The 21,450-nt window shown below is 37.9% G+C and overlaps 1 protein-coding gene across 3 annotated transcripts in view; it reads right to left on the bottom strand.

The window, feature by feature from the left end:
* LOC108724853 (uncharacterized) overlaps positions 1-21,450 on the bottom strand; it is a 109,951-nt gene that overhangs the window by 19,704 nt on the left and 68,797 nt on the right. For all 3 annotated transcript variants that reach the window (XM_018451519.1, XM_018451520.1, XM_018451521.1), the window contains 2 exons: positions 3,489-3,771; positions 1,501-1,658 (listed from right to left, as the gene is read on the bottom strand). In XM_018451519.1, the coding sequence (XP_018307021.1) occupies positions 1,501-1,658; positions 3,489-3,771 (441 nt within the window). The remainder of the gene's footprint in view (positions 1-1,500; positions 1,659-3,488; positions 3,772-21,450) is intronic.

Below are 21,450 nucleotides of genomic sequence, written 5' to 3'. Positions count from 1 at the left end.
GCGCTTTTCAAGCGGTTCGGCAATCTCGCGATTCAGAGCAGACGTTAAATCGCCGCTTAATCTCGCGGGTATTAATCGCTCATCCGCCGAGCGAGGCTCTGTTCATCATTCGTAAATTCGCCCGAACCAAACGTTCCAGACGAGCCGGGTTAGAGACCAGCTTCGAATATTAGAAATAGAGATTTGCTGCAGTGATAAATTACGTTAGAATATATAATATAATATATATGAATATGGTATATTTTATAATAAAATATAACATACATTGGATTCTCGATATTAAAAATAACAATATATACAATGAGAGTACGGTGCTGTACTTGGAGCGTAATTATTTTATTAGATATCTTATATTATATATTATTATAATTATAGTCATTTATTAAACATTACAATTTCTTCGAAAAAGACGTTTTGATACATTTCGGAAACATTTTCAGCGATGATGTAGATAGTAACGAAGTCCAATCATTTCTTTGACATTCATGCAATTCGTTCCACATTTTTATATTTTTGTCTTTCATACATTATGTGTGACGGCAGACTTTATTAATTTCACAATTCAGGTTTGTTTTACGCTCATGGCAATTGGAGGTCAGATCAGTTTAACCAATTTGACAATTTAACGAATTCAATGCTGTGAAATGTTATAAAATACTTGACCAAGAATCACCGTTTGAGCGATAATAATAAAACAAGTTTTATTATTATCGCTGAGGATGACTGGAAATGTGACCGAAACGTCCGTTCCGAAAAAAATGGTAATATTTAATAAATTAATATATATTTTTTGTAACAAAAAATAAGACAAAAGAGATTAATTTTTATAAGCTTGTGTTCATTTAGTGTATATGTTTTCAAACAGAATACTATTTTTTCGAATAAAAATCTTTTGCAATATCATGATATTCCCTCACTGCGTACCTCAAAATTTGTGCCACGAAATTAAGATAATAATTATACGCGAAGTTTTACGAAAATTTATCGCGAATACTTTGAAAAAGTCTGATTAATTAGCGCGCTTAGCGAGCCATTAATTCCGCATAGCGCAATGTGCCCGGTACGTTGAAGGATCATTTTATGAACAACGTGAGCGTTGTTGCCTTTGGCATTGTCTTTGTCAGCGTCATTAATTAGCGTTTGCACTCTTGTATACGCGCTTTGCTACGAAAAGAGGGAAAGTCGATATGGGCGTACCAACTCGGTCGGAGACGGTATTACAATCCGGTCGACGTCTAACTCTTTTTCCTAGCCGTCAAACTTGCCGTCGCGAAAGCGATTCGTATTACGGCCAACAATATATTAATTGCGCCTTAACCAACTTCGAGTTCGAGGCAAAAGTTTGAGTTCTTTCATAAAGCCGGATTCTCCGGAGTTAGCCGTCGCCAATTAATCGCCTCGCCGCCTGCTCGATTCATGGGTCGGCTCATCGAAAAGTTACCGTGGAAACTGTGGAAAGTATCGGGCAGATCAATAAATATAGTACAAAGGAAAACTTACTTGGACTGTGCACGCGTATCTCGCTGTCGCTGGGACTGGAAACACGATGGTCGTTTAACGAAGTGACTCGCAAATGTCCGATCGGGCTGATCAATCGCTGAGTGGAATGACCGCTCGGCGATGCTAACCTCAGATCCCTCATGTCATTACCGGTAACCCTGAAATTTGACGAACAGGTCAGTGGACCGATTCGTAGAAGGCCACGCTTGAAATGACGCCATAATGTGACCTAATGCAGAAAGAAGCTGAGGGAGAGAAAGTTAAGTTGCTGAACGTTTTAAAAGGAAATATGATGCTCTGGTACAGTGGTTCCCAAAAATACGTTTCGCACTGTTAAATTCATAAATATTAAATTATATCTTATTTTTAATCATTTCTATATGTCGTCATTGCAATTTAATTTACGAGAATATATTAAATTTGACTCAAATTTAGTTTATTATTTACAAAGTATACGTTAATACAGACTATTTTCTTTTCTGTAGTTATTTACTTTCAAAACAACTACAGAATTAATTTCTTTGGTATTTAACAATGTGGTCCATAAAAGCGGGAGCACAGGGTCTTGCATAACGCATAACGCATAATGCATAGGAAAATGAACCAATCAAAGTCCTTCATTTCCTTCCTTTCTATGAAATAAAAGAAGATTCCGATTGGTCGATTTTCTTATGCTTTATGCATTATGCGTCATGCAAAGGTCTGTGCTCCGGCCTTAACGTTATGAATTTATGGCTATTAAATACGTTAAATAAATATTGGCAGTTTCCGAATCGACGTTTCGCGATTCTAAATTGATACCACGACACGCGCATTATCTTCTTACGTACAATTTATAGCGACAGGAGGCCTTGTCGATTAATCATGAGAAAAATCGATGTTTACCATCCGAAACAAATAAACATGGTTACGCGATACAACAGAAATTAGATTCGCCGTGGAGGTAAACCGCGACACAAATACATACGAGAAAATTGTATTACCAAGGTGACGCGGTTTAGCTCACGCCTGGCAATAAATAGAGTCTCGGTGAACTTGAGAGAGGCTCTCACGTCGATTATGACATCGCAACGCCCCTCGGTCTAATTAGTGACGTCTGTCTAGCTAGCCTCTTCACGAGAACGAAAATTTGAAACGATAAAATTATTGCATTATCTTAAAATCGATTTAAAAAATATTTGCGTTCGATAGACAAAAAACGTTCTTTTTTTAACTTAATGAAACGAATGTAAAAATCCTTTAATAAATTTTAAAAGCACGTATTTATATAATTATAATAATTTTGCCATTACGCGAGAAACTAAATTAATTACTGTAATTACATTACACACAGCATAATCGTACAATCGTCGCGTTATGAATTGTCAAGAACACGCAGGAAATTTGATCGGTTGTACATTTTGTGGCAAACGAACAGCGCGTTGTTGTTTGCACAAGCAAACGGCGAGTAATTAAACAGCAACTTAAATGAACGAACCTATACGCGTATATAGCGAGTTATTTACGAACTAAATCGGGCGATAGCTAATCGCGTTGTGTTTAGGTGGAAATGCACGCGCTACTGCTTTTTATGACGATTAATTTATGCTCTCGTTCTCTGCACTCTGTTTCGACATACTAGTTGAATAATTTTACCATAAAAGCGGTAGAATGAGATTAGAGTCATTAGGGTTGTGCCTTTAATTGTAGCAATAATTCTGCGTTGTAATACTTGTCTGAAGTCGAACGTGTGATCTTTTTAGACGCGATACACAAGGGTACAGACATTTGGCTGCTTGCGGCATTTCGACTAGTTACCACCTCAAAGTAACCAAACAGTCGAGCAACTTGAGTAGCAAAATTAGACGGCAGGGTTGCGGCCGCGCGAGTATGTGTTCGCTAATAAGTTCTCCTATTACGGGGTGCGATAGGGGCGGCGGTTTAATTACAGTGTGCCGAAACTTCGTTATACCAATACCTGGGAGGATCAGCTTTGAGTCTATACTTACATGCCGGGGCATTTGCCGATGTCGCCGTTGCTGGCGGCCCTCAGCATATGAACGGTAGATTCGTTCTCCAGCTGCCTCATAGGCGATTGCTGCTGCTGCTGCGGAGTCGAGTGATGGAGCGGAAGTGGTTGCTGCCGATGGTTACTACCGGTAGCGTTTCTCGGTAGCGGAAGAGTGGACACCGCCGTCGGCGGTTGAGTCAGCGTTCTTTGAGGCAGATGAGACGTGCTGACGGCTCTCGGCGGAAGCGGGTCTCTGCCTATCACGGATCCCGAGCCGGACGCTGCGAGAAAGTAATATGCACGTGAAAATTCTATCGTATCATTACATATATATGTTCCAAGAAATCTTTATTATAGTACGCGAGTTAGACTCGAAGCAAGATTTCATATGAGACGTTACGCTAATTGAGCCTTGCGTGTATACGGTGAAATCTCGCAAGCATCCTTGGATTGCGAGGGATCGGTATGGGGCCATTCAGGAAACGTCTGTCTCGCTTGAATAGGAAAGATAAGAAAAATATGTGAGAAACTAGCATGGATATCGGATTGAGTAATATCTATCGTAGCTTCTATCGCTCGCCTTCGGCGAACAACCAGTCAGCCGTTACCAGTCATAAGAGAAAAATGCACGAAATGATATACGATTCCTTAAGATTTTACGATCGATTGTATATACACAAATCGAATTGAATAGGATTTGCACAGTATAAAATGTAATTATTATAAGTATTATATTAAACTAAGTGTTTGTGCCGGATTATTATATTTCCGTAAGCGTAATTTTGCATCACAATAAGGAGTTAAATATGAAGAAAATATTGTAAATAAAATTATATAAAGAACACAAGTCTTACTGTGTACACTGTTGAATTTATAGTGTCAAATTATACTCACAATTTGAGTTATTCTTAATCATTTTTATAGGTTAATTTAATTAATACAATGGAGTTAAACAATTTAATTCGAGAAAATGTACTAAATTTGACTTACATATTTAGTTTATTATTTACTAAGTACATGCATTAATATGGATGTTGTTTACTTTCAAACTAACCACAGGAATGGGTTGATTTACATTTTGGCACACATGAAAATTAAAAATAACAAAATATTTAAATCAAGAGATTGCACTGTTAAATCTGTAGTGTCAAATTTAACCTAACGTGAGTCGCCACTGCTCCTATTAAATATATCGTTATTTTTTACCAAAACAATAATTAAATTTAATACTATATCGTCAATTTGACACTATATAGTGTTAAATTGACACTGTATAGTGTCAAATATGACCGTTGTTTTAGTATAAAATAATGATATGATTGAGTAGGAGCAGTGGCGACTCACGTTAAGTTAAATTTGACACTATAGATTTAACAGTGTGGGTTGCTATTATTTCTTTGATATCTAACAATGCAATATTTTGCTGTAAAAGTGAAATGATGGACATTATAATATCATTAAATGTAATAAATTTCATATATTATTAAATATAATGAATTATTAAATAATATCATAATAATTTAATGTGTGTATGTTGATTAAAATTCGACTAAATCTGAGAAACTCAACGTGGAGTCGATATATGTACCATATAATTTTAGACTCTATATAAGACTCTATTTTAGACTTTAACATCTGTATATGCGAGAGAGACTCGTTTATTTTCCTAAAAGCTTTACACTCTTACAATTATTTCCTCACTCCAGAGTAAAGAAAATTTATGTCAGAAAATGAAATATGCGAAATGCAAGAGATCCTGCATGATGTAGGCTAAAACTTGGACGATCGAATCTCACGCTGGCGAGTCCTCGCCATGCCGGATGCATGCAGTGAACATGGGAATAGTACGGAATGAAATTGACAGACACACAGGACGAAAGGCAGAACGGAAACGCGTGACGCTCGGGGGAGGCGGCAGTAGACTATTGCGTTTGAGAACGAACTGACGAGACAGATAACGAGAGAGGGGAAAGGGCAATTTATCAGGCGCAATTAAGTCAACCTCCGGAACCGGGCCAGTATATGTTTAGTTACGTAAGTCTCCGGATCAGCTACCATTAGGCTAGGGAACCAACTCGCTGCGATGACCGGTTACGCATCGAGTATAATCGCGCATCGCGACTCCTATTATTTTTTTCTCTCTCCCGCGTTTGTGACTCGCAACGAATCGTTTTAAGAACAGGTTTCCCGCGGATAGAAAGACTGGAATAAGAGTCGATTGTCTATCATTGGGAAAATCGGTAGCGCTCCTCCGGAATTCAATCGATATGGAATGCGTTGGCAATCCGTTGGCGAATCATCGCGGACTTGTAGAGAGATCAGGGCGATTCAACGGACAATGAACGCGCGCGAGGGAATAAATCGCGCGAATCCGCACCGGCTACGCTGCTACACGCACGTCTGGCATTTGCCCGACGATCGAATCGGTAGAATATCTGTCGTGTGACGATCGTTCACGGTTTAATTCTGCGTTCACGCTCAGACTGACGCTGGGAATGCAAACGACCCGGCGCGATGCCATATGGGCGCAGCAGGAAGCTCCTCTCGCACTTTGCGCATAATAGACGTATTCAATCTGCAGAATGTGTGGACCGATAGCGCGCGACTCTCCCGTATATATGATGATAAAGACATCGCGCGCGATTTGAAATTCCGTTCTCCAGTCACGATCGGACCATATTTGCAAATTGATATAGCCGAGATTTTCTCTGTTTGTCGGAGCGGCTCATAAACTCGTTCCCGTAGAAGCGAGAGTTGCAGAGAGTTGAAGATTACACTGGCATCCTTAAACACCTGTGCGCTGCATATAGGTTTCGTTGAACCACAAATGGCTTCTTTTATTTATGCACTTTACATCATAAGTGGATGTTACAACGTAGCGAGTAGTAGACGTTTATGGAGTTGGTCCGTTTTAACCTGTCGTAGAGCATCCGGGCTACGCAATTGAGAAATTCATGAGCGATAAAGCTAAAATGAGGATCTTATTATGCATAGAGTATCGCGAAATGTTGCAACTTCTCCGATGGGAATAACTTTGCGCTGAGAATGATAAAAGATTTCAAAAGACTTGCGCTTTATTCCGTGTGCGAAAATAATCGGCGAGCAAACGAAAAATCGCTTTCGAAAATACGTACTATTTTCTTATGATTTCTATAATGCTCCGTAAGTTTATTTCTCCGTTCCCAGTTATCTTCATTGCAATTCTACTCTGTTACACTTTGTTTTGGATCAACAATCGGTTCACTCGCTTCGCATTGTCTGTTCACGGAATTACAGGAGTGAATATATCGCTTATTTGCTAAGATAACGACATAACTTAATGAACAAAGTTTTCCAGAAAATAAGTTTGAATATTTTGAATCATTAAAATTCTGTAATGTTAATTTTTAAATACAATTTTGGTGTAATAATTGACTATAGAGAAATAAAAGTATATTCTTTTAAAGTGTTCTTTCTTTTTTTTTATGTTTTCGCTTTTTTTACAAGCAACTGAAAAAAATGACAATTTTTTTAATTGTGCTGTTGTTGCAGCAAAAGCGATATATTATGTATATTGTTTTTTTTTTAATACCACGAGATACGTGGATTGGTTCGAACCAACCCACTAACAATAACTCAAAGAGATGCACTTTTTAAGCGAAATATCCACGTACCGTGCAACGTTTTTCACCTTTATAGGCCGTGGAGTTCGGATGCGCGAAGTTCTCTCGCGGAATCGTTTAATCCGGCCTGTGTAACAAAAAACTCGAACGTGCGAACTGTGCGCGATTATATCGACTGACCATGAGCAATTGACGATGTGATTCCGTAGTTGGTGGAATGCGTGACGACGTATCCGGGATGCCAGCGATTTGCGCGGATTCATCGTTATGCTGCGAATGGACACGCGAGCAGGATGACTCTGTGACAATTCGTATCGATAACCAACCGCGACGTGCGTCGCTCACGACTGGATTAAATCGAGATCGACTTCCTAAACGACGTTGTATTTTCTTTACGCAATCGTAAATGCGTTTCCCGTTTCTTGGCCTTCGGCGACCGGAATGCGGATGGATGGTCGGTATTGTCAACGATTCGAACAAATCCTATGAATACGTCGAAGAACGCCGCAGTAAATTCATTTGCTTTCAACCAATAAATTCTCATCACAAGAGATCGTAAATAAATCAACGAGTTTACAGTTGAAAATTATGGCGATACTTATAACGAACATTCCACGTCTTCTCTTTTCTTTCTTTACTTTTATCTTTATTTTGTATATTTTTTAATTTCTCGCTTTATCTCGCGTTCACCATCTGTCTTTGTTTTATTGTGCTCTTAATTTCAATGCTGCAACACGTCTTAGAGGCCGAGCTTGCCCTAGAATTTCTAATAAACGCATTTATCTATCTACCAGAATGTATAAAACCTATTATTCTTCTTCTTCTTTATATCTTGGTTTATTATAACTCAATTATTATTCATACATACAGGTAAACATAAGAATAATTTATATTTCTGTGCGTTCATAATTCATATTTCCTTTAATACAATACTTCTAATTATTTAAAGTCAGTTAAGTTTTTCCAGTTATTCTTGCTGTTTTAATGGAAATGAAAGATCTTTTTCAAACGATAAAAATCGGCGATAAAAATAACAATCGTTTCAGTTTCTTAGATTGTTTCGATATTCTTGAAGAACATTCTATTTGCAAGCTCGAAAAATATATGGAAGAATTTTATATTTATATAGAATGTCGACGAGAAATTTTTAAAATTTTTTATACATAACAATCGTTTATCTCATCGCTCTTTTATTCCATAATATAATTGCCACGCATTCATGCGATGAAACGCATTGAGACTGAATTGTATCGCTGTCCTCAATGCAATGCAAGTTACGATAACCATCCGGAATATTCAATGCGGACGGAGCATCGAAAATACACAGATAATCAATAAAACGAGAGAAATAATTTAATAGATACTCAAGCGGTCGATCGACGATTGTACTACACTAATGCACCATCTCTCTCTCGAGCGATGATTAAATGTATGCAGCATACAGTCGGTGTAATAATTTAAACGTATGCATCCGTCGACTCATTGCGAAAGTCATGCTGGAAATGTTAGACCATGTAACAGATCGGGACGGCGTTACTCAATTTCGTTGTTTTAGAACCGGACCTCGTTTCGCAGCGTTACAAAATCTGCAACACGAGAAATTCACTCGCAAGTTTCACGCCGGTTTAATTAAGCGCGGAATTCGTAGGGAAGCCGAGTCGCGGATCTGCGCACGGCGCGTGGATTAAAACGAAATAAATCTTCCGGAGTTTGAAAACGCAATTAAAAATTCCAGGCATCTATTTGATCTTCCGTGCCTGCACGTGCGCGCGTAAATATAGGTGTGCCACTTGGCACCGCGTGTAGAAAAGATCGAGGTGCACAAACGAGAGCCGTTATCCGCGCACATACGGGGTGTCCGTGAATTTCCTGACGTTTCGAATTGGCAATGGCCATGACGAATTTCTTGTCTTGTAGAATTTCTTGCCTTGTTGTTGTTTCCGCAATATGACTGTTGCGCGAATCGTATGTACGACGAGATGATCTCTCGCGAAGCGTTTCGAATTAGGAGGTCTGAAATTACGTTTTCACGGTAGAAAGGGGGAAAAAGGGTGGTCTGTGGAATCTCCGGCTGTGCAGAATGCACGGGGATTAAAGCGGGGGTTGTTCACCTCGAATATCCTAAAAGGCGCCGGGGAGTTGGGGAGCTTTCTATGGGGATTTAATGGCTGGCGTCGCGACGCCGGAAGAGGCGTCAGAGGGTCGCTGAAACGACGATGAGCATCGGCTCCAAAAGGGTGCGGATATCGTTTTCCCGGATGAGAATTCGGGCGTTGAATTCGCCCGAGAGATTATGGGAAAAGGGCGGTTCGTTCTCGTTCGGAAGCGGTTAATGAAATTCGTGAAAACTCGCATGGAATTGTAACAGAAGAACACAATACGAATACGTAATTTGACTTAACTAATTTTTACAGAGTATTTCGTAAGCTCATCTTCGACCTTGCATTACTTTTGAATGCCATATTTATCAACAATTTTCGACTTTTGCTTATCTCAGCATTAAATGTCTCGGTCGCGGTAATGAAACAGACATTCTATACTTAATTGTCCCAATTGTCGAGTAGCAGATTACATTCCGACTGAGTTTCTCTCTTTGATCATCTGTAGTCTCTAGAACAGAAGTGGCCAATCTTCCTGTCTAGTATATTATTATGGAAATCTTTGATACGCCACTGTGCTACAGAATTAAGCAAAAATGTTTGTAATCTTATACTTTCTTCTCTTGCATTAAAAGCTAAAAGACTCTTCTTCTACTTAACAAAATTCATTTCTTTTACTCTACATCCTGTTTTATATTCATTCGTTTTAAAGTAAATTGCAAAATATTAATCAGAGATTGTATCTTGTTCGTTTTCACGCTTAAAGCAATATTGTATTTTCATTCTTTGATTGTTTATTAAATTCCTTAGAAAATTATCCAATCAATATATTTAAAATCTTTATCACGTGACAAAAACAACGGAAATATATTAGCCTAGTAGTTTTAATACGAAAACGAACGCAGCTGAAAAGTGCAAATGTAAAAAAGTAAAATTTAATGGAATATATACAATTGCTATTTTATTATGTTAATTTTGATTTTTAAATTTTTTTTGCAAGCGTGTTTCTTTAAGCGTGTCATAAGAATGCCTTCGCGTGCCATTAGTGACGCGTGTCACGGATTGGCCACTCCTACTTTAAAGTTAAGAACAACCTTGCATGAAACGACACTGTCCGAAATCGACTCATGCGCGTGTCTTTTTCGTGTCACGCATTATGTTGAATCGACAAAGGTATGACGGGCGCGTGCGAACTGGGAAGGACGTGCAGAGTAGGCAAACAGAAATAGAAATAGATCGTGGCACTTTGAACACGACGTCGACGGCGGCGGCGGCGGGAACGTACTCTCACGGTCATTTGTATCGTCCTCGACCTGTTGCTGTTACAGTCGGACAAGAGTGTTGATTTTCCTTTTTCCCCGCTGTACACGCCGCGCCGGACCGCCTCCACCGCGTTCCGTTTTCCCGCCATTATTACGAGCGGGGTGGTAAAAGGAAGGCAAAGAAAATGTTGGCGGTGGCTCGCGTCCGAGTGTAATAAATATTTTACACCCCCGCAGCATTCTTCGAGCGCTTGTTTTCTCGTGGTGTTTTGTCGTATCCTCGCGTGGTATCTTCGTCGTGAGGTAAAATAGGATCACGCCGTCATACGTCTCGCTTAGCACATCGCCGTAAAACTTATAGTGACGACTAATCCGAAGACGAAAAGGACCGGTGAGGTTCGCCCGTTAGATAATTCACGTAGATCTCGCGGTATAATACTGTTACATATTATCTTTATTTATTTATCTAAGCCTTGGAGTCTGATTCAAAAAATTAGGAATGAATAAAGAGTGCACATACCGAAAAAACGTACTAAATTTTAATAAATCATTTGTTTAAATAGTGCCAATTAAATATTTACTAAATACAAAGATACACTGAAAAAATTCCTAATTTAAATATTTTCTTGAATACGTTTAGTAAATATTTATTTACAATAAGAAAATGTTTACTTAGTACTATTTAAGAAAATATCACTTAGAGAATTTTTTTTCAATGTATATTTATTTAATATAAAAACTATTAATTTGATTTAATTATCATTTCTTTTTATTGAGTCAATATTTCTTTATTGTAAAAATATTTAATTGCCAAATATTTAATTGGCACAATTCAAGTAAATATTTATTAAAATTTAGTATATTTTTTCTTAGTGCAGAAAAAATGGTTTTGCTGAAGTATCTAAAAATTTAGTTAGATACAGACCTAAAAATAAATTTTGTTGGATATCAAAATAATTATATGCCTAGAACGCTCAAGTTAGTTGCTAAAATGTCAAAACTTTTGGCAGCACTGCTCATCATGCTTGAATTTCTTACATGATTATTTTGATCTAAAATTTTCAAGTCTATACATGTTTACCTAAATTTTTAGATATTTTAGCAAAATCATTCTTTCCGTGTGGCAAGTGAGAAAGTAAAATTGTACGAGAAAACGTTAAAAAGCGTTGATAATTGCGACATATTTTTTGGTAGTCTATTTGTTATTTATTCACTGCAATTTAGGTTTATTTTTGTCTTATACTTGCAACATATTTCTTGACAAATACATATATTATAATAAGAAATAAGAAATAGCATAACGAATATTATTTTATACTTGCAAATAAAAAAAATCTTTATATAACTCTATGTGATTCTCAAAATTATCTTAATTTCTCTACTTCCTAAGATATTAACATACTTTAACGACTTTATAACGATTATCATTTAATCACGAAAACTTAGTTAAATTATAACTTTACGTTATGCATTATGCATATCCTCATCGATAGGAAGCCAAGAAGTAATTTCTTATTCCTCCAATAATTCTCATTTATGTACATAGTTGTACTTAATGCAAGAAAGAGGTACGCGTATAGCCGCGGTTAAGTTGTCCTTCGATGATGAAATGATTGTTTCTTATATGGAAAAGCAATTTAGTAAAACGACTAATCACATTGTCGATCTACGAAACTACTGCAAACTACGGTTTGCCGCAGTACATATTTCCCGTGTGGATTAATCTCCGGCGTTTGAACCTCTCTCCGTCTTTCCAAGATCGCGCAACGGTCTGCCGCAATCTTGCCGCTATGATTATGGCAGCAAGTAGCCACTATGGCACCGACACGAGTGTCGACTCGACGCTCCAAGTAACGGGATCTGTAGTGATCAAGTGGGTCAGGCGACGCGGTATCGTCGCTTTGTCTCATCGACCGTGTACTTCAAGGTCCGGTTTTACCTTCCAATCATTATATTCGAGACGACATCGTGATCTCTAAGCGTGAAACGTGTATACATGAGTTAACTAGGAATTTACTTTATTAGCAAGCAGCGATTCTTCTTGTACGCCGATAGAAACGATAATGAGGAGATTTTACGGTGGATAGAATGTTCTGAATGGTTAAGAAAACGTTGAACCAGAAACGATGTTGCGACTAATAAAATAAGTCGTAATACCGACGATATTACTTGCATAAATAAGTTGATCGTAGTGAAAGTTATAATATCAGACAGATTATTAAATGTCGATGTCTTTTCATAATGTAAACTATATCGAAGTCTTTACGGAGAATATTGGAATTGATACTTCGACATATCAAGAACTAATGAAACTGCAATGGAGAAATTAACGCATTATGTCATTATACACTGTTAAATATCGAAGAGATTTTGATAATTCAATCCCTCTTAAATTAAATAAATAGGAATTTCTCTTATTTAATTAAATAACATTTTGTTATTTTTAACTTCTATGTATATCAAAATGTAAATCAATCTATTTCTGTAGTTTCGAACATATCGTCTACATTAACATTGCATTTAATAAATAATAAATTAAATTTCAGTCAAATTTAATACACAAATTTACATTTTCTTCAGCTAAATTGGTTTAGTCAAATTAACGATATATTGCGAAGTGCAGTGGCGACCTGTAGAAATTATTAAAAATGACTCAAATTGGGTATAATTTGAATTATAAATTCAATAGTGATTAATAAAATAAATTCATCGACTTGTACAAAGATGTGGGATCGACAAATGAATAAAAATTAAAGCCGCTTGGAACTGTCACAAGAAAATATTCGCGTTTCATCCGAGTGCGGAGCTTGTTGAGCAAGAGTCGTGTTTGCCGGGCGTCTAATGACACTTCTTGCTGTTACACCGTTAACTTAAAAGTGCAAAAATGTCGCGACTGGCGCATTCTCAAGTTAAGATCGTCTTTTACATTTTATGAATGGTCGTAAAAGTGTCGTTGAGAACGTTAGCTGACAGACGACCGGAAGAAGATAACGTGTGTCGCGTCATAGTTGCCGATCGATGAAGTTCAGTTTGGCACACGTTTCGATGAAAAGAGTAGGATTAAACATCGGTTGCTCGACAGCAGTTCAAGCGGAAGCAATAATAGTTCAACACAAGAAACGGAATAAATGGTGCGTTTCACCTCGCTAATTGTACAGGAGGAGTCAATTACTGTTATTTTATCGAAGGCACGAAGATGTTTTTCCCACGCGAGAATTAAGCGTCCAAACGGAAATGTAAACATAGTATTGCGATGAATGCATAGTATCGATCATCCGTTAGCGATCCAGTTACATTAACGTTTTCCAATGTTCGTAGGAAAAGAGAACTATATACACCGACGAACGTGAAATCTATGAGATCTGACCTAACAAACTGGATTGTTCTTTTTCTTCGTGTTTCGATGCCGTGAAGAGAATTTCTTATCGATCTTCAATTTCCCGGTCTCTCCACGGTCATCGTGATCAATTTGATGATGGCAGGTGCAAATACATCTTCCTGTCACCTACTTTTACATCTATGGAATTGTGTCGCTATTTCCTTGTTTATAAACGCGTTCGGTCGTAAGAAAGGAATAAAGGCTCGAATGTGCAAGATATATCGAAAATGTCGCATAGAAATGTACAGTCGTATATCGTGTAAGAAGCGGTAGAAAGTTCTAGGTATCTATATAGAGTTATATCCCAGATACTTTAGCAAATTGATAGAAAGAAAAGAATTGCAACACCTTGCTTAACCGCCAACACCTTGCTGCCGACACGTATTACGCAAGAACCGAATCCGCGACGCTAGTACCGCGACTAGGTTAACGGTATTTTACGAAGAAAAATCGTTCTGCAACGCGCGCACAAATCCTACTTCTTTAACGGTTTACATGCCGAGGTTCAGTCCAATTGACGCGTCCCTGCGCATCCCTGGCATCGTGGCAAAAAGATTCTGTCGCGTGACCAACCTATTCATCAATGACATACCTTTCTTTGACGTTGCCAGTATCCGTCTAAGATAAAAACCGTAGAAGTGGAACGCGATAAACACCACGTTGTTTTGTTGTCGTCTCTTATTGTGGACACGACGGCACAATATTTGCTGGAGCTATCGGCAAAACATTTATTTCTATGTGAAAGAATAGCTCGACCAGCAAGAAAGATCATGACGTCGAAGTATTTTATCATAAATACAAAATTGATGGTGAGTTAATGGCATCCGAATAACGATAGCCATTATCTTTGTTAATTAAACGCCTTGGAAATATAATTTGATAGAGCTAACTGTCGAACTGTTTGATTGCTGCTTTATTGAGAGGTAGTGATGTAGGCTACCGAATTGGTCACGATCGACTCATTATCGTCCGAAAATAGCCGCCGTTACTTTCCTTCTCGGATAAGCACAATTGAGAAAGAACATATGTTATTCGGAAAGTCAAGTTGATTTATATGATGAATTTATGATTGTGCAGAAAAGAAATTCAAAAAATGGAATGAAATTCGCAAGGATTTTTCATTGAAGTATTTTAGCAATCAATAGAAAAAAAAGGTTTTATGTAGAGCTACATTGTGAATTATTTAAATTATTTAAATCGTGAGAAGTTTTACAGAAAGACCCAGAAAAGACTACCTTCTTGTTAAGCATCCAAACAAGGAGAGGGAATATTATGAATTATGAACACGCCATAAACATAAATTACACAGGTCAACAAGGTTTTGTTGTTGGGAAGCTGTGGGTCATTTCCGACGTAATTTTCTGCGTAGAATCCGAATCTGAAATCAGAATTGGCCTATCACGTCAGGATTTTGAGATATTTGAGGATATATACTCGAAAAATGCGTTTTTTTGCTATTTTCGAAGTTATGATCATTAGAGTTTTCCACGTATAGTGAAGAAAGAAAAACCGATATTTGTCAATAAACAAACAACTTATTATTTTTTTTATACACACCTGCAAAATATCCTTTTTTATGCATTCAGGTGCTTCGTTTATCGAGCGAATTTCGAGCATCCTAAAACTTTCAGCGAGAAAGTTGTTCATTCGGATATGAACAAATGTTCTGGAAAGTTTCATTTTCATTGCATTAATAAGTTTAAAACTAATGATTTGTTTAAAGTTGGTAGACGCCTTGCACTCAGAGCCGCAGCGCACAAGACGCGCTGTCCGTTATTCAAGGTCCTAATATATAAACAGTCACAATTGTGACTGTTTGCTGTCTTAACAATGGCCCCGCGTAAGTGTTTAAATGATCCTAACAGTTTTTGTTATATTTGTGGTCGTTTCACGTTTGTTAAGAACAGGAACGAAAAAGACGGGAAAAACGGTTACGCAAGTGGGTTAAAATGCCCGTAACTTGGCGAAAAAAAATCGTAGGTAGTCGATCGATATCTCATTTTGAAGGGTAAGAATATTACTAAATGATGCAAATAGCACAAAAGACCCAAAAAATTGGTTGCGTCCTGTACATAACCTCTAAAGTAGCATAAAAACGCATTTTTCGAGTATATATCCCCTAATATCTCAAAATCCTGACGTGATGGGCCAATTCTGGTTTCAGATTCGGATTCTACGCAGAAAATTACTTCGGAAATGACCCACAGCTTCCCGACAACATCCAAGACCCCCTTTTTTGTAGACCTGTGTTATTTTTATAATAAACAAAAACATACATTTTTTAGATATCAAAGGAACAATACCTCCACTCCTTGATTTAAATAACATTTTGTTATTTTCAACTTTTATCTGTATTAAAATATAAGTCAATCCATTTCTGTGGTTGATTTCAAAGTAAACATTATTTATATTAACGTGTGCGGTAAATAGTAAACTATAAATGAGTAAAAAATACATTTTCTTGAGTTAAATTAGCCTCATTGTTTTAGTCAAATTATCGATTGAGTAGAAACAGAGGCAACCTATAGATACGATTAAAATTAACTCAAGTTGGGTATAATTTGATATTATAAATTTAACAGTGTAAAGAAAGACAAAAATAATAGAGGTCTGGCATCACATAATACATTCGATCGAACTCCATAATTAATCCCTGTATTTAGTTTTTACCTAAACATTTGAAAATTGAGTTGAATGGCAATATCACGGGTGTTCTAACGGGTGCGGAAAGTCAGTGTGGAGTTTCGGCAACTGCGTTCGCGTTCGACGATAGCGGGGATTCAATGATCGAAAGTGCCGGGCACTCAGTAACGGTATTCGGTCGAGGGAGGAATGCTCTCTGCATCCATGCGCGCGTGGAGCTGGATAAACGAGCGGAGCGTGCTGTGACCGAGCGGGCCTCCGGCCTTTCCGAATTGTATTCGTCGGGTCCCCGATCTCTTTTTCTCTTTCTCTCGACGGCCTTTCGCGTACGGTCCCTTCGCGGCGATCGATACCACGGCCACGAGAACGCAACAGTACCTCTGGCAGTGTTCCAGAGTTGCGGGAAACTGTAACGCGATGTCGTTTCTCAGTATCGAGAAATCGAGTGGCTTGGCGACCAAGTTTGGCGAGGGTTCCTTTTCCCGATAATTACAGATCTGAACTCTAAGTTATGCCAAGTACAAAAATTACGAGCTTTCGGGAGAAGGTTTGACGTCTTCGTTCTTTGGGATTCGTTAAAGGTAGGATTGCCATTCGTCCAGCTCTTTTTTCCCTGGATATCATCCTCTTTTTTAGGGCAGTCGGGAACGTCCGGAGAGATTTTCCAAAGACGTCCGAGATAATTATGAGCGTCCGGGATTTCAGGGAATCTTCTAAATATTCTGCTTTGACTCTTCCCGCGCTATTCTGTATTAGTTTTGATTTATAATAGGCGTAGTAATTCTTAAGGCGTAAAAAAACTAACCAATCATATCCGAATGCGAGGAGAATAATCGACTATTGGTTGGTCAATTTCTTACTATAAATTAGTACCACTATTAAACAATTAGATGTGAAATAATTATTCGTGGACTGTTTTGATCAATTTTATTAACCTACACGCATTTTTATATGCATCCAGGATTTTTAGCCTGTAAAGTCTACACCAATTGTAAGAAAACTGTCTGGTTGGATATTACTTGTAATTCTAGTTGAAAACGGACGAATTAGAATTTTTGGTTAAATCTACTAAATTTTAGTTGATTGTTGAGATTACCAGAATTTTGATTGGTATAATCAGAATTTTGTGGTTCGTTCATTTTCCTTCGCACACTTTTTCAGTGTAGTTTAGAAAATTTTGATAGCAACCCTAGCTAAGAGAGACGATAATTGTATGGCCGTGAATCGATCCTGATTCGTGCGACACTCGTGAATTATTCTTAGAAGCTGCAATTTATACAGAGCTTTCAACTTCGCCGCGAATTAACGATTCGCCTTTTACCGCCGCCAGCGCGCCATTTGTCCGTTTTAATCGAAGTTCGCAAATTACCTCGCCAACCACGATGAACATTTTAATACCGAACTTCGTCTGTCTTCGCGAGAAATTCGAAGAATGTCCCACATTAACGAGACCTCACGTGCCAGGAGTTCTGGAATGGCCCGAAATGAAAAGACTAGGAAACCCGGAAAACGCGCGTTTTTCTTTCATGTTTTTCTTTTATTCCTCGCGATGGTTTTAGATTTGCGCTCCGAGTTTAGTGTCTCGCGATAACTTCGGTAGCTCACATAATGCTCTACCGATCTGACTGTGTAATGAGGCCGATCGATGGAAGTCGTGCATCATCAACCTTAACTAAATTAAACGTATCAAGTTAAATGTATTAAATTACTTATAAGGATATTATGAGATTGCAACTATTAGTACAATTCCAATTCAATTATCTTGTTCCAAATATACCTGTACACTATTGGTTTGCGAGTTTCTCGTCGTCGAGCGGTATAACGCGTAATAGCTATTAATTCTCCGGCGTCAGTACTTTATTCTCAATACAACATTCTCGTTAGTGAAGGGAATGCGACATACATAATGCATATGGCATAGATACCGTAAGTAAATTTCGATCTCTCGATTGCCGTTAACACTATCAAACAAGTTAGAAATTATTCACAAAAAATTAGCAAAGTTTTTATACGATTGTTCCATTAGATTATCAGGAAAATGGATCAAGATAGAATTATCACGATTTGTGGATTTTATATACGTACTGTATTTACCGGACCAACAGCTGCCGCAAATCAAACCAACTTTCCCGCCCATCTTCCTCGCGATAACGAGATGCGCAGCTATCAAGAGGTCCTTGCTCCCTGCCGTGAATCTTAATAGCAGCGTGATCGACGTTTTGTCACGCCACGTGCCTGTCATGAGCACAGTCGCGTCACCGACGAGTTTTGTCCACCACGTGCGCACTACGTCGTATCCCGTATCGAAGGCAAACAGACGATCACGGTCGATTCAATCGGTCTAATTGTTAGTCAACAGTTTTTTTTTCGTCACGATTGTTCAACTGATTTCCAGGTCGTCTCGAAGAAGTCCATTTACGTGGAAACCATTCCGCGATCTGTGCAGCCTTGAAAAATTTTAATACATTTACTCACGCACGAACTACATAAAACCTCCTCGAACAACTTCCGATTGATTGACAGATAAATTGCAGCTATTCTTTATATAGATTCCAGAGATTAAAATTATTTTCTCTATACGTGATATTAATATTTTATGTTTAAAACTCTTCTAGAGATATTCTTGAAAATACAATTTTATTTATGAAAATATAATCACATAAGTAATTATGTTAGATAAAAAGAATGAAAGAAATTTGAAAATGTGATTTTCTCAGAAATATGCTGCGGATAATTCAATTAATTGAAAAATTATTTGATTAAAATCGTAGGGCATCAATTGTTTCAATAGCCGATCGAATAAGATCGACAAGGTTTATACAATCATTCCGTCAGCACGGACGATGAAGTTTCTGTATCGATCAGTACGAGCTGTCATGAGTTTATCGGTTTATTCGTTTATTGAATTAACAACGGATACGATTTCAGCAGAAATAGAAGCACATCGGTCTGCAGCTCGGATTTTTTGGTTGAAATTTCTATATTTGCAGTTTTGTTTATAAGCTGTAAAATTTCGAAGTCCATACCGATCTGTTCCGTACAATATTATTTCGAAGTTGTGACAAAAACATTTACATTGCAACGTGTTGCTTTAATTTACATTTTTTTAAATATAAAATCCCGATGGAAGTAAATTTGTAATTGCATATACAGTAAATATATCTATAATAAATACGCATAACAAAAAAAATATATATATAATGAAATCCAATTTACACCTCTCGATGATTTAGCGTTAAAACTAATTAAAGTGTGTATTTTTAAATTTTCTCGGTTTTTACTTTTCAGACTGCATTACCGCGATGTTCTTCGATTCCGAGAAACGTCATCGTACGTGAAAATTTTATTCTCACGGCTCTAGTTTCAGGTTTCAGCAATTTAATACCGACGATACGCATTACATCTACGTCCGCGGCGCCACTATATATTTTAAGACACAGCGAAAACCACTTCGCGCCTAAGAAACTACGCGATGCCCACGATCCTTATTCTTCTTCCGAGACGCGTAAAAATCATCCGGGCGCTTCTTACATCACGTAGCTCGCGCGCGCCGTCATACTTAACGAGCATCGCGCATCTTCCTCGAAATGTCACGACCTCGAGTGAACTTTCAAGACGATCTTTATTCGCGTGTAGCGCGCACACCGCAAACTCGCGTATCACACGTCACCGAACGTATCCGTCGATTTATTCGCGAAATTTCGCGAGCCCGAATTTCTGTCGGGCCGATCACGATTCAAACGCGACGTCGGTTACATGATTTGAATTTCACCTGGTGTCAGGCGCACGTGTGTGTGTCACTCGCATCTGTCTGCCCTTCGCGAAAATTCCGAAAATTGATCGTGCAAATAGCGAAAGAGAAAGAATCGCTGCAAAATCTACAAACGATCTGCACAGCGATCTCGATTAAACTATCACACAGTCATGGCAAACGTGGACCGCGCATTTAATCGCGAAATGCAACGTCTCTTTCGACGATGATCCACGTGAGTACTGGTAAGTACGATCACGATCCACTCGCCGATCGATGCGGACTGGCACGCGTCCACGCAGCACGCGAGAGTCGCGTGGAACCGCGCGGAGCGCCACCGACTGACTGACTGACTCGCGGCTACTATCATCCAACCAGGCAGTCGGTTGTCTGTCCGACCCCGTGTGTCTGTACGACTCCGTCTGATTTGAAGGATCTCGCAGCCGGAAACTGTTGCTCCTATGACGCGAACGTGCGTGGGGATGCTTTCTGATGCGGAAATACGCACGCAGTGCTTGTTACTACTGGTACTCTCTTGCTGGTTTTAACTGATTCTACGGTGTTACATAGGGCTTCCATTTGGTGACACAAGTCGACACAAGTGTTGTTCTGTCTTTGTTATTCATTGAATGCCGTATTGAAAAAATTAATTCATTTAAATGAATTTACAATAGTTCAACATCTTAACGTTCTGACCGTTATGGCGCTTCTTAATTTAAAATTATTATGTTTAACATTAGCGGTCTTTCAATCTTATTATTGAAAAAATTATGTTATATCAAGCATTATTTTAATTAAAAATAATTATGTTAATTTAGTAATACTAATTAATGAAATAAATACATCACGCTCTTGTTTTAAATTTTAATAAAATTTTATTTCATTAATATTGTTATTGTGAATTAACAAGATTTTCAATTAAAATAATGCTGATATATAACGTCATTTTATTCAGTGCAAAAAAGATAGAATGATATTTGTGTCGACTTGTGCTATAATATTAAAACCCGATTTTTTATTTTCTGATTAACTTGTGGTTTAGACTCAACCTCACTTAATTTGATGATAACATTAAAAATGTGTTTTTTCTAGTTATGATTAATCACTAAACTAATGATTTTAAAGTTGTGAAACTTCAAAAATACTACAAAACTATCATTCAAAGATTAACCGTGTCTAGAAAATATGATTTGTACATTATCATCAGGTTAAGTCAATAATCAC

This window comes from Mycetomoellerius zeteki, unplaced genomic scaffold, assembly GCF_001594055.1.
Source record: "Mycetomoellerius zeteki isolate Tzet28-1 unplaced genomic scaffold, Tzet1.0 scaffold311, whole genome shotgun sequence".
NCBI classification, from domain to species: Eukaryota; Metazoa; Arthropoda; class Insecta; order Hymenoptera; family Formicidae; genus Mycetomoellerius; species Mycetomoellerius zeteki.
Note: the sequence above shows the minus strand (reverse complement) of the source record. Positions and strands in the feature narration are given on the sequence as shown.